At 38.4% G+C, this 13,376-nt stretch overlaps 1 protein-coding gene and 1 pseudogene across 1 annotated transcript; one reads left to right on the forward strand and one right to left on the reverse strand.

Annotated features, from left to right (window-relative positions):
* Positions 1-4,221: 4,221 nt before the first annotated feature.
* MRPL30 (mitochondrial ribosomal protein L30) lies at positions 4,222-10,133 on the reverse strand. The gene is made up of 5 exons (XM_012641967.1): positions 10,048-10,133; positions 8,578-8,658; positions 5,671-5,817; positions 5,375-5,448; positions 4,222-4,441 (listed from the first exon to the last, which is right to left on the reverse strand). Exons 1-5 carry the CDS (start codon positions 10,096-10,098, stop codon positions 4,309-4,311), a joined length of 486 nt encoding a protein of 161 aa, XP_012497421.1. The 5' UTR covers positions 10,099-10,133; the 3' UTR covers positions 4,222-4,308.
* On the forward strand, positions 4,789-5,150 carry LOC105808259 (annotated as a pseudogene).
* Positions 10,134-13,376: the final 3,243 nt, after the last annotated feature.

A 13,376-nucleotide genomic window follows, 5' to 3' on the forward strand; every position in this document is an offset into this window, starting at 1 on the left:
AACTCAACTTCATGCAGACTATCAGCCTCACCTTGGACCTGGTTGCGAAGGCTAATCTTCCTTGTCTTAGGGCAATAGCTGTCATTCAAAAACGTGCTGATGCTTCTACTGAATTAATTCTATGTCATTCAAAAACGTGCTGATGCTTCTACTGAATTAATTCTATGTCATTCAAAAACGTGCTGATGCTTCTACTGAATTAATTCTAGGCTCCTTGCTTGGTCTCATGATTCCCCACGTAGCTCAAACACTACTACTGACTGAGAACACACAATACTTTCCAGCCAGCCAATTAACCTCTTATGAGAGACAGTGATTCTCTCCTTCTCACATTACTATTTATTGCTGCAAACCCCTGAATCCTGCCATTCTCTGGCCCTGTCAGATGAAGGGGAACCTCATTATTGTCATATCTCAGTTACGGACCTTTCTGTATCTCACTGTCATTGAGAACCTCGACCTCATATGATTTGTTGACAGATCATACTTCAAAATAAAACTGGAGGTTATCAAGCAGAATATGGTATCCCTAATTAAAGCTCTCCTTTAGAATATAGTTTTCTATCTGAGGTAAAATGAACCCAGATAGCAGAACTTGTTGCACTTACTACATCATGTCAACTCACCAAAGATTAGAGAGCAAACGTATCTACAGAGAGAAGGTATGCTTTTGGAGTAGTTTGTGACTTTGGAATGCTTTGGAAACAAAGGGTGTTTCTTATTGCTGCTGGAATTCCCATCAAAAACGGGTAAGAAGTTAGGGGAACTGTTGAAGGATGCCTACTTCGTGGACAGGTGGCTATTATTAAGATTGAGACCCATACAAAAAGAGTTGATATGAAAGCAAAAGGAAATGCTTGTTATGCCAAACAAGCAGCCTCAACCAAAGTTATAATACGAACCATCAAAGAAAAAATCGCTGGACGGATTCAAAGAAGCCATTACAAAATATTAATGTTTAGTCCCTTATTCAGAAAAAAAGTAATGAGGGAAAATCTGGTTGCATCCTTCACTCAGGTAATCTTAGGTGCTACTCCCAAGATGGCTGCTTGGTGGCACCAGATGATTTCAAAATGAATATTAGCTAAATTTCTCTTGAAATTATGCATTGTGGTACAGATGCACAGGAAACTTTAAAAAGGCAGCTGAGGTTTATTTTGGGGTCACACATCACCTGTCAACAACATAATCCTGGAAAAACTGTAAAGCAAAGACACGGTCAGCAGCTTGAGCCTCAAGGGCCCTTGGGACACCTTCGGATAGATTTTTATCCAGTTTCCATCCCCCCATGGAATTTGATGTGTTTTAGCTATTGTATGTCTACGTTTAGGATGTTGACGCATTTCCTTGCCAAAAAGCTACAGCCCTTATAGTTGCTAAAAAAGCTGTTTGATTTTGTTTCCAGTCTGAGGCATACCAACTTTTATACCAAGCAACAAAGGCAAACATTTTACTGGGACCGTTACATAAAGTCTCTGTAAGGCATTACTCATTACCAGAAACTACACCGTCCTTACCACCCATAATCTGGGAAGTTGGGAGAACCAATGGCATCTTTAAAGTTCATAAAATTTTCAAAAACCCTTGAGCTCCCTTGACCAAAGGTGTTCCCACTAGCCCCTATGGCCATATGGTCCACTCTCTTAGGGACACCTCACTTAGCCCCCTAAAAATGAGCATTTGGAAAGCTCATACATCTAGGAATTACACCTGTGACACCAAACCTGAAGTGTTCCATCCTCTTCACTATAAAGCTTTCCCACTCCCACACCTGCCTTTGAATTTTGCTAAATGCAAGGCAAATGCACTGTGAATGGGTAATTACACCTCAGCCTGAGAACTGCACAGTAAAAAGAGGTCCAGAGCTCTGAGATGAAGGTCTGGATCATCCCATTAGAGAAGCAACCCAGGCCAGCTGAAGTACTGGCTGTGGGTAAGGTGAGCCTTGAATAGGTGGTACATGGAGGGAGATGGTGAGTATCAATTATGGCTTTGGGATCAACTGAGGCAGCGGGGGCTGGAGTTGGTCCCAATCACCTTTCATTTCTAGGTTTTATTCTAAAAATAGACATGGAGTAAATGAAAAATAAATAAAAATGAAATAAAAGTTGTGACCAGTTACCATCCTAGATATTCAGTGTAATGAGCTTACCGTGTAGAAGCAGTGGATCTGAGTGGTGCAAGAAGTGGACCATCACAGATGCTGTTAGTATCTCACCCATGCCCCCTTGGACACCTTTGTCATGTTTCATGCTCAGCAGCTTCCTGATCACTTTTACTCCCAAGAGTCAGCATTGGAGTCTCTTTGTCAGAGGGCTGCCCTCTAGAGCAGAAATATCCCAGAGGGCCTGGGAATTTTCCACACACACCCAGCCATGAACCTTAAACAATAACCGATGGGCGTGGGGCTCCAATACGTTAGCTTCTTTGTCTTGATCATAACAATGTGACCTACACTGTCTCTGGAGCTAGCTGTCAAATTGAGTCAAAGTTACAGGGGGTTGCTTGATAATGTGTCCTTTCCTTTCTTTCTTAAACTCCTTTCCTTCCCAGGTCCATTCTTCTACAACATTTTCCCCAGAGGACACTTCTTAAATAAATTACTTGCACACAAACTTTCATCTCAGAATCTACTTCCAGGGAACCCAATCTAAGACAGCTGAGGACAGCTGAAAGTGTATGGTTGCTAACTATGGACCATGAAATACTAAGACAATAACAATTTGAATAACATTCCTCCAAAGAAAAAAATAACCACAAAGTTCTCCTCATCTCCCCTGACTCTAGCTGTGGGAGGTGGGTTGTAAGGATCGCTGAATGGGAAGAAAACTGGAAAAGCTCTTGCCATATGGAGTAATAAAATTGTTATCACTTTGGAAATTTTCCTTCTCCAGGTGGCAGTTATAGATATTCTGGCTCCCAAGAGGCAACAGCTCCAAGAGGAAATAAAAACTTTTATGATGCTGGCCAGGTGTGGTGGCTCATGCCTGTAACCCCAGCACTTTGGGAGGCTGAGGTTGGAGGATGGCTTGCACCCAGAAGTTCAAGACCAGCACGGGCAACATGGTGAGACCCTGTCTCTACAGAAAAAAAAAAAAAAAACAATTAGCTGGGCTTGGTGTCTCCATACCAGATGCCTGGATGGAGTCTCACTTCTACCTAAAAATCTGTCTCTCAAGCAAATATTGGCAGTGCTCTCCTGCCCCTCCTCTTCATTCGGAAAGTTACTTTATTAAGAGAAGTACCTTTACTTTGACAACAAAGGCAGGAGTATGTTTAGAAGCCTGTCACATTCTTACATACACATGAATGTGTTATTGGTAATTGGGGCTACTGATGTCGTCTCCTTTATGAACCCACTACCTGTTATGATCCATCACTTACTACCTGCAAAGTATAACTCTGGAGCTGAAAATAGAATGATAGTCTGTTTTCAAATAAATCCTAAAATGCTTTCATTTCATACCTCTGTTCCATGAGGAAAAAATTTACACAGAGCTGGATATGTTTTGCCCAAGCAGAGTACAATAATAATGTTTAGGTCAAATTAGATTTGTAATTAGAAAATAAATACCATTTTGGTATTAAATTCAGGGATAAAATGAACCCATGTCCATGTATGTATTTATAGACACTAAAGCACAAAGCAGCCAGTCTAGCAGTGCCCAGTGTTTCACGACTTTGGCTGAATCTCTGTTCTCCAGCAGAACAGAGTGTAAGCTCCTGAAAGGCAGGAACCATTTTTTTGTCAGCTTTGGATTTCTCCAAGTGGTAGCACAGTGTTCACTCAAAGAGGTGAATTCAATTAAACAAGAAAACAATTTTTACAAAACAGTTAATGACAATGGCTAAGCTGGCAGTAGACTTGAACTTAGATGTTTAAACAATGCCATTCTTACTCATTTTAGAGTGAAACTATAAGAGGGAAAGGGCCAGGCATGGTGGTACATTCCTGTAGTCCCAGCTACTCCGGAGGCTAAGGCAGGAGGATCGCCAGAGCCCAGGAGTTTCAGGTTGCAGTGAGCTATGATGATGCCACTGCACTCTAGCCCAGGCAGCAGATGAGACCCTGTCTCAGAGAAAACAAACTAACCAACCATCAAAAAAAAAAAAAAAAAAAAGAGGGAAAGGGGAGAGAATTAAATTGAATTAAGTTTTAAACTAAAACCTCCAAGTCTATAGTAAGGAAGAATCACAGTAGGTTTACTCAGTGAAAAGGACTGGTATTTTAAATACATTTTAATGAAAACATTCTCATTATTTTAAATAAAAATGACTTGCATTTTTAAATCTCAAGCTACTCTGGCATTAGGACTTAATTGTTTCCTCCTCAACAGGTTTCAGATGCCACTGCACTACTAATTCCCCAGTGCTCTTGAGGCACGTGTTACACATGTCTTCCTCTGTTGGAAGTCCTTGTGGCAACTTCAGGGGCTGGATTCTGTGACATAAGAAAACGCATTTAGATAGGTGAATTATGTTGTAGTGCTCTGTATCACTGTACGATGACCATATTACATAGTTAATGATATTACATAGTTTCAAATAGCTAGAAAGAGGATATTGAATGTTCCCAACACAAAGAAGTAAGTGTTTGAGATGACAGATATGCCAATTACCCTGATCTGATCAGTATACACTATATGTATTGAAACATCACTATGTAGCCCAATTATTATGTGTCAATTAATAAAGTAAACAAAAAGTTTTTTCAGAATATTAAAAAATAAGAAAATGCATTTAGAATTACACTAGGTAACACATGTTTAAAACTGCTGCGATAGGGCAGTCTACTACCTAATTGTGGGTGAGGATCATGGTAGCCTACAAGCAGGTCCAAAAGGGACCGCTGAAGTTGAAAGGCATCACAGAGCTTGGCGTGACCAAGTGGAAAAAGAAACAGAAGGACAAAGGTGAAACTCCTGGAAGCAATGGGAATGAGCAAAAATAACATGGAGGTGAAGTGGTGCGGCCTGGACAAGTAGACCCCAGCACAGGTGGCCTTCAAGAAGATGCAGGAGAAGTGGCAAATGGAAAGGATTCTGAAGAAAGCATCCAAAATCCATGAGCAGAGAGTGGAGGACTTCAGCAGACACCTGGATACATTCACAGAGCATTAGGACAGTCCCTAAATCAGCTGGATGAAGTAGCGTCCTGGCCCTGGGTACAGAGCAGCATCGAGGCAAAACAGAAGGCCAAGTCAGGGTTACGTCTGCTCCCTCTGGTATTTTCTAGAAACACTGCTTTGCGCACACCCTCACATCTTCTGCTGTGACAGTGCTTTTCGAAGCTGTGTGACCTCATCCTAGAACTTGATTAAAGTAAGAATATCCTTTTAAAAACAAACAAAAAATTGCTGAGATAAACAACAAACCTTATCAAATGTTTAACCACTTTCAGTTTTGCATTCACTGAAGGGATGTTCTTGTGAACTTGAGGGGTATGTGCCTATGAACAAAAGAAACAACGTTATGGATCAATTTAGAAAACAGTTCCATGTTTCAATAAAGTGTTAAATTGAAGGCTCATTCTGTCCAAAACTTATAAATAAGTTACACTAAGTAATACACTTAAACACAAAAAATAATAAACATATACCTTAAAGTTTAAAAAATGTAAAATTTAAAGCCAATTTACACAACACTAAAGATGACTAAAATAGTTGCATACTTTTTGTAATCCAAGCATCTTTATTGTATCTTTTTCCCAATATGGTCGTCTTTTTGTACTTTTTATTCTGGTAACAATATGCAGTTTATGAGGGTTCTGTGGATCCCCACCATACTTTTCATGATCTTCAGGTGAAGGCTGAAACACCTAGAAAGGAGGAATTATAAATGGTAAAGTTTCAACTTACACACAGTTTCTATGTGCCTCCCATTTTTTTATTAAACCACACCCCCCCATGTAATGATCTCATCCTTAATTAGTATGTAATCCTCAACTTCAAATTGAACATTTCTACCAGTCTGATTACTCAAATAGATGGAGACTAAGAATTTCATACTTTAAGAGAAATATCATATAGGCAAGGATTATTTTTGTTTGTTTCATTTTTTAACCTGTAGAACAATGCAGGAGCAACTAGATGACCCTAAAGAATTCAAATGCCAGGAGAATGTGCTAGCACTGCTATGAGATGGGCATTGGGCTGCAGTCCCCGCCCTATTCTCAGAAGGTTAGGAGTTGACTGTCAAGTAGGGGAACAAGTAAGTTAAAAACCACATTAAACATGTGTATTACAAAAAGTATGTACAAAGTATGGGGTAGGTGTGTCAAAGAGGTGAGAATATGTAAAGGAACAGTGTGAAAGAAAGAACATGAAATATTTGGGAAAAGCAAGTGGTTTTAGTGTGGCTCACACAGAAAAAACATATGAAAAGCAATGTAGTGGATGAAGTTAAATTATGCTCAACTATGCTGAGTCTTTAGAAATTACCAGAAGGAATACAGAGCTATTGAAGGTTTGAAGCAATAAGACCATATTTCAAAAAGAGTTTCAGAAAGAAAACTCTTACAAGAGAATAAAAAGACACAGGGATAGGGACTGGTACAAGGAACCCAGTTAGGAGGCACTTATGGTCATGGTTTAAGAGGCTGAGCTACAGTAGTTGTAACAGAAAAGGGACCAATCTGGAGACTTTGGACAATAAAATAGATGGATTTGTGGTGGGTGAAGGAGAAAAAGGTTGAGCTTGGTTCAGATGCCGCTAGTATCGGAAATCAGGGGAAGGACAGTAGCACTAACTGACATAACTAACACAAGAAAGGCACCTTCTTCCTTTTGTTTGGCTGGTTGTTTGGAGGGAAAGTAAGATAAGTTGAATTTTGTGTATGTTTAACATAAAATACCTATGAGTTACTCAAGTAGCAATTTCCAGAAATCAGTTGAGAATACAGGAATAAGTTCAGAAGACAGGCAGGAGCTGGAGATAATACATCTCAGAGTCATTTCTAAAAAGTTTAAAAGTATTCACGTTTATCACAGCTGATGATCAAAATCACTTCCTTGCACATTTTAAATGAATGCCAACAATTGTATCTATTCTTCACTTGCGGAAACAGAGTAAGAAACATGGAAAGATATAAGACAATACAGTTGTGGCAAGGACAGCAGTGGACATACCATGACTTGAAAAGGGAGAGGGGAGACTGGGGAGTTACTATTTCTAGGATAAAGAGTTTCAGTTTTACAAGATGAAAAGAATTCTGGAGATGGATGGTGGTGATGGTTGCACAATGTGAAAGTACTTGCTACGACTGAAGAGCACACTTAAAAATGGTTAAGATGGTAATTTTATAATATGTGTATTTTACCACAATAAAAAAAATTAGGGGGAAAAAACCCTGCAAATAAACACACAAAAAACCCAGGTTTTACACAGTCTTTACCATACAATCCAGCAATTGCACTCCTAGGTATTTCCCCATGAGTTGAAAACTTAAGTGCACACAAAAACCTGCACATGAATGTTTATAGCAGCTTTTTTCATTATTGCCAAAAAAAATGGAAGCAACCAAGATGTCCTTCCATAGGTGATTGCACAAATAAACTGTACATCCACACAATGCAGTATTATTCAGCAATAAGAAGAAATAAGCTATCAAGCCATGAAAAGACATGGAGGAAACTTACACACATACATTGTTAAGTGAAAGAAGCCAGTCTGAAAGGGCTTACATATTCTATGATTCCAATTATACAACATTGTAGAAAAGGCAAAACTATAGAGTTAGTAAAAAGATCAGTGGTTGCTAGGGGTTGAATAGGTGGAGCACAAGTGATATTTAGGGCAATGAGACTATTCTGTATGACACTGTAATAGTGGACACACGACATTTCGCATTTGTCAAAACCCATAGAACGGCACAACATAAAGAGTGAACCCTACTGTAAACTATGGTCTTCAGTTAACAATGAGTCATTGTTGTTTCATCCATTGTAAGAATCGTACCACACCAATGTCAGACGTTAATTAACAGGAGGAAACTGTATGCTGGGCAGAGGGAACACATAGGAACTCTGCACTTTCTCATCAATTTTTCCATAACCTAAAACTGCTCTAAAGTCTACTAACTAAAAAAAAAATATACAACAAAAAACCAAAAGAAAATGAAAACAAAAATCAATGGAGGGCTTCATCAATGTTTCTAAAAGAATGACAAGTACATATAAATCTAACAGAAAAAGCTGAAAGATCCAAAGTAGCAATGATCAATACAGAAAATGAAGAGTCATATAGTGAGAGCCTGCCTGAGTAGGAAGATCTACTGTTTTCTCAGGACAACGGTGACACACACACACGCACACCCCCCAAACCATAAACAGGACTAAACAGACTCTGAAATAATAAAAATCCACTACTGTGGAGACCAGTGGCATAGGTAACAAAACACAGTTTTATTTTTAATAATTGTTATCTACATAAGTTCTATGTTTTAAATTGTGCACCACTACCTACAACCACACATAATTTAACATAAAAGCTTTCAATATTACAAAAATAGGCACCTTTTAAAGCATGTTAAAGAAAACACAACATACCAAAAAAAAAAAAAAACCAACTTTGTTCTTACTTTATCTGGAATTCTTGACTTGGTAAATTTGTGACGAATCCAGTCTGTACAAATCAGAGATTCCACACCTTTTGTCACAGTCTAAAATATGATATAAAGTATTTATTTTTTTAGAGCTGTCTAGTGCAGAAATCCATACTCACCAATCTTCAGGTGACAAAAGTCTGTTCTAATCTAACCTCTAATTGTTAAAGTTTTATTTTAGCTTCCTAGCTGAATGAATACATCCCATCTAAACACTACCATATAAAATTAAAAGCACGTAAATATAGATTTCTAGGCCATGGGTTGGTAACCTTTCTCTGTAAATGACCAGATAGTAAATATTTCCAGATCTGGAGCTATACAGTCTCCACTGCCAAGACTTGAGTCTGCCATTATAGGGTGAAAGCAGTCACAGATAACATGTAAACAAGTGGGTGTGGCAGGCATGTTTCAATAAAACTTCATTTACAAAAATAGGTGGCAGGCTGAATTTGGCCTGGAGGCCAGTTTACCTACTCTTGCTCTAGGCAACATTCAAGAATTCACCTTCAACAAGATTATGTAAAAGAAATCCAAAAGGAGTTTCTAGTATTCTTTCTAAGTCCTAACAATGCCACCACTCCTAGTTCTTATCTCTTGTTCCTGCTATACTTTTCTCCAATCCTGTTCCTCTCAGGCTGTAGAAGAAGGATTCATTGCTAACCTTTCATATCAGGATACTGCCATGTGGATAGGCAACAGTCACTGTCTTGTTGCCTTCCCTATATTTCAGAGATGGCACAAACAACTAGAGATTAGGCAGGAGGGAATGGGGGTGGGAAAGGAAACACTGGGCTTCTAATCCTGGTCCTGCCACCTACTATCTGTGAGACACAGGACACTTACCTTCTCAGAGGGTCAGTTTCCTCAGTTCTAAAATGGAAATAATACTGACCTCACAGGATTAATCTGAGGTTAAGAATATGTAAAGTATCTGACATTACCGTCATCTACTGCCAGTAGCAAGTCTGTATCTAGAGGCTCTGGCCCTTAAGAGTAGATTAGGCTGCACTATTGCACTTTTTAAAAGAAAGCCTAGAAGGAAATACATGAAAATACTAACATTAATGGTCTCTCGGAGATGATTTCTCTTCCTTCTGCTTTTCTATATTTTTCTAACTTTCTACAATTGAAAATATACTCCTTTCATAATTGAAGGGGGGAAAAAAACCCCTAAAACCTTAAGAAGATTAAGGCAGATCAAGGGAAATCAATAGTAGCCATTTTTTATTGGCATGTTCTCCAGAAAAAGATCTTTTTTGAATCCAAATCTTTAGGCATAAAAAAACAGATAAATCACAAATAAACAAAATTAACCTCCAACATTAAAAAATTTATAAAAGTAGGAATTTGTAAAAGAATTTAACTTGCCTATATGTTTTGTAATTAGAAAAAAATTCATAAAGAATAGGAAACAAAAAGAATAATTCTGGAAAAGAAACTTACCTGTAGTCTGCCTAAGGGCCTCTGAACTACTTTGCACAAAATCCCTGCCATAAGTGTAGTGATTTATTCTCTTTAGAGGCTGTGAGAAATAGAAAATAGATCCATCAGTCAAATATATCTTGGAAATGAACAGGAAGTTAATTATGTGGTCTGGAATTCAATTCTCCTCATTCCTAGTCCAGTTCATTTTCACTATATCATAATAGTTCTGTTAAAAAGAAAACTAGAACTTTTTTTTTTGCTTCTATTTTTTAACTTCTTAATGCACATCCATTGCTTCTATAAACTAAAACGGTTATGTTTATTTATTAGACACAAAACTATTATAGCCTACGATACTGACTTATACCAAGAGCAGAAATACTAGGTTCATGCGTTACAATGTATATCTTGGACAAGTTACTTAATTTGTGTGTTTCAATTTTTTCCCCCAGAGAAGAAAGAAAATAATACCTATATTGTAAATGAATTATTCTACAAAGCACCTAAAACAGTAGGTGCATGTGAAACCCTCAATAAATGGTACATTTTATTATTATAAAATTATTAAACTATTACAAGGCTAATAAGAATATTCTAACACATGAAAATAAGGTAAGTGTTGTATTTCAGTGTCCACCAGATTCCAGCTCAAACTCTAAATGAACTCACTCAAGTCTTTCCTGTGAGGTGGACAAAGCAATAGAGTTGTGGGAATCAATGCAAGATGTCACCTGAAAAGGGGTAGATCTAAGAAAAATTCCTCAGCAACTGAACCAATCTAACGCTAAATTGTTTTACCATACTTTTTCCTCTCAAATTAGGCATTACATACTAATCCAACTCATTTAGCTTCACACTTTCAAAAATCTTTCTAACTTAGAGTTCAACAAAACCCTCCTAATCGGACTTCTGGCTTTCACTGCAGACAAGATTTGGCACATTCAGGGTGCTATGGCTGTAGATTCGGCTTCCATTTTCATTCCTCTAACATCTTGTTTCCTTATCAGCAGTAAGTCATCTCATTAAATCCTATATCAGATAATGTCACTCTGCTCAAAATCTTTGAAAGAGCCAGGTTTCTAGAGGGAAGGCTAGAATGATCCATGTATACCCAATTAGAGTTGGAACATGTTTAGCTTAACATAGATATTGACAGATATAGAAATAATTATAGATGTGTATGTATACATGGGTTAGCTCTGTTAGCTGGGAGGATCTAAAAGCAATTGCATCCAGTAGCAATGAGCATACCCGGCACCCAAATCTGGGTTTTTAACAGCATTCTCTAATAAAAAGAATCAGGGCTTCTTGGAGAAATGGCTGTTTATGTCTGAAGCATCCTGTAGTGCCAGAAAGGTATTGCTCAAAAAAACAAAATGATGGGAGTATATCAAAGGGACACAGGAGCCAACTGAATGAGCTTCCAATGGCCAAAGCTGGAACAATTTGAGCAACAAAATAAGTAATGAAGTGTTGGTTTATAACCCAAACAAAAAAAATAAATAACCATAAGCCCATACTGATATAAATAAGTTAATAAATTAATGAGAGAATAGAAACAAATATCCCATACAGAAGGATTCAAAATAATTTATGTAGATATTCTCCCCTCAAGAAGGTGGAACTGCTGGGTGAGGTGGCTTGCACCAGTAATCCCTGGTATTTGGGAGGCTTAGGGGGAGAGGATAGCTTGATGCCAGGAATTCAAGACCAGCCTGAGCAACATAGCGAGACCCTGTCTTAAAAAAAAAAAAAAAGAAACCAAACAAAAAATATAATAAAATTGAGCAAAACCACTCATCCCATAAGTGCAGGCTATGCTTAATGACTTTCTCCCAAAGAGTACAGTATAGAAAAGGAGAAAATTAACTTTACATTAGAGAAACCTGGCAAACACTACCTCAGCCAGGTGATCAAGGGTAATTAACATCAAAAGTCAAGTTGATAGCATGTACCCTTAATATGATGGAATGAGAAGAATGGCTCTTCACCTCTATGGTCTTCCTCCTAAAAATCCATCCCACTCTAAGAAAAAACATCAGACGAACTCCAACTGGGGGACACTGTACAAAATACTTGATTAGTACTTCATCAAATACCTAACTGCCTCAAAACGGTCAAGATCATCTAAAAGCAGGAAAGTCTGAAGAACTGTCAGTCGAGAGGACCTTGCCTAAGGAAGACATGACCATTAAGTGCAATGTGGTATCCTGGATGGGATCCTGGAATAGTAAAAGGAAATTAGCAAAAACTAAGGAAATTTGAATAAACTACGGGCTTTAATTAACAATTGATCGATCTTGGTTCATTAGCTGTAACAAATGTACCATGCTTACATGATGTTAATAAAAGGAGAAGCTGGGTGTAGCATATATAGCAACTCTATACTCTCTTCACAACTTCTCTGGAAATCTAAAATTATTCAAAAATAAAATTCATTTATGAAAAAATTAAAAACCTCCAATGCCTCTCCACTTCAATCACAGTGAAAACCAAAGTCCTTAACTCCTCAGCCCCCCACTGTCAACCCTCCCCACCCTCCCACACCACACCCCCACCTCAAGGACTCCATCTCCAATTACACTGTCTTGATCAATCACTAATCAAGCTTCTGCCCCTTGCTTGACCTGGTACTAGCCAAGCAGGCATGCTCCCTTTGACTGTTTCCTCTCCTGGAATGATCCTGATATTAACATTAATTCCCTTACCTTTTCAATTTTTGGCTCAAATCTCATCTTCTCAATGAGGTTACCCTGATCACATTATTTAACATTTTCATCCACACTACAATTGTCAGCACTCCCAATCCCTTACTCTACTTGATTTTCTTTCCATAGCACGTACCTTCCAACATAAATTATTTGCTAGGTTTGTTGTTTATTGTCTGTCTCCACTCGATAGCATGTTAGTTCCATAGGATAAGGATTTTTAGTATTTTGTTGTTTGGGGTCTTATAGTCACAAATGTTTCCCAAATATCTACCTAAAGCAGCATCCCAAATATCTACTCTGTAGTGGACACAATATATTTTTGCTGAATGAATGAAGTTCAATTTACAGACTTCAGAAGGTGCGAAAGTTATGTTTTTAGAGAGGAAGTCTCACTATGTTGCCCAGGCATGCCACTGGCATTGAATTCCTGGCCTCAAGCGACCCTCCCACCTCAGCCTCTAGACTATAGGGTGCACTACTGCTCCCTGGCTCAGAAGTTTTTTTTTCTTTTTTTGAGGCAGAGTCTCACTGTGTTGCCCAGGCTAGAGTGCCATGGCGTTAGCCTAGCTCACAGCAACCTCAAACTCCTGGGCTCAAGCGATCCTCCTGCCTCAGCCCCCCAAGTAGCTGGGACTA

The sequence above is a fragment of the Propithecus coquereli genome, unplaced genomic scaffold, assembly GCF_000956105.1.
Source record: "Propithecus coquereli isolate 6110/MARCELLA unplaced genomic scaffold, Pcoq_1.0 Scaffold171, whole genome shotgun sequence".
NCBI classification, from domain to species: domain Eukaryota; kingdom Metazoa; phylum Chordata; class Mammalia; order Primates; family Indriidae; genus Propithecus; species Propithecus coquereli.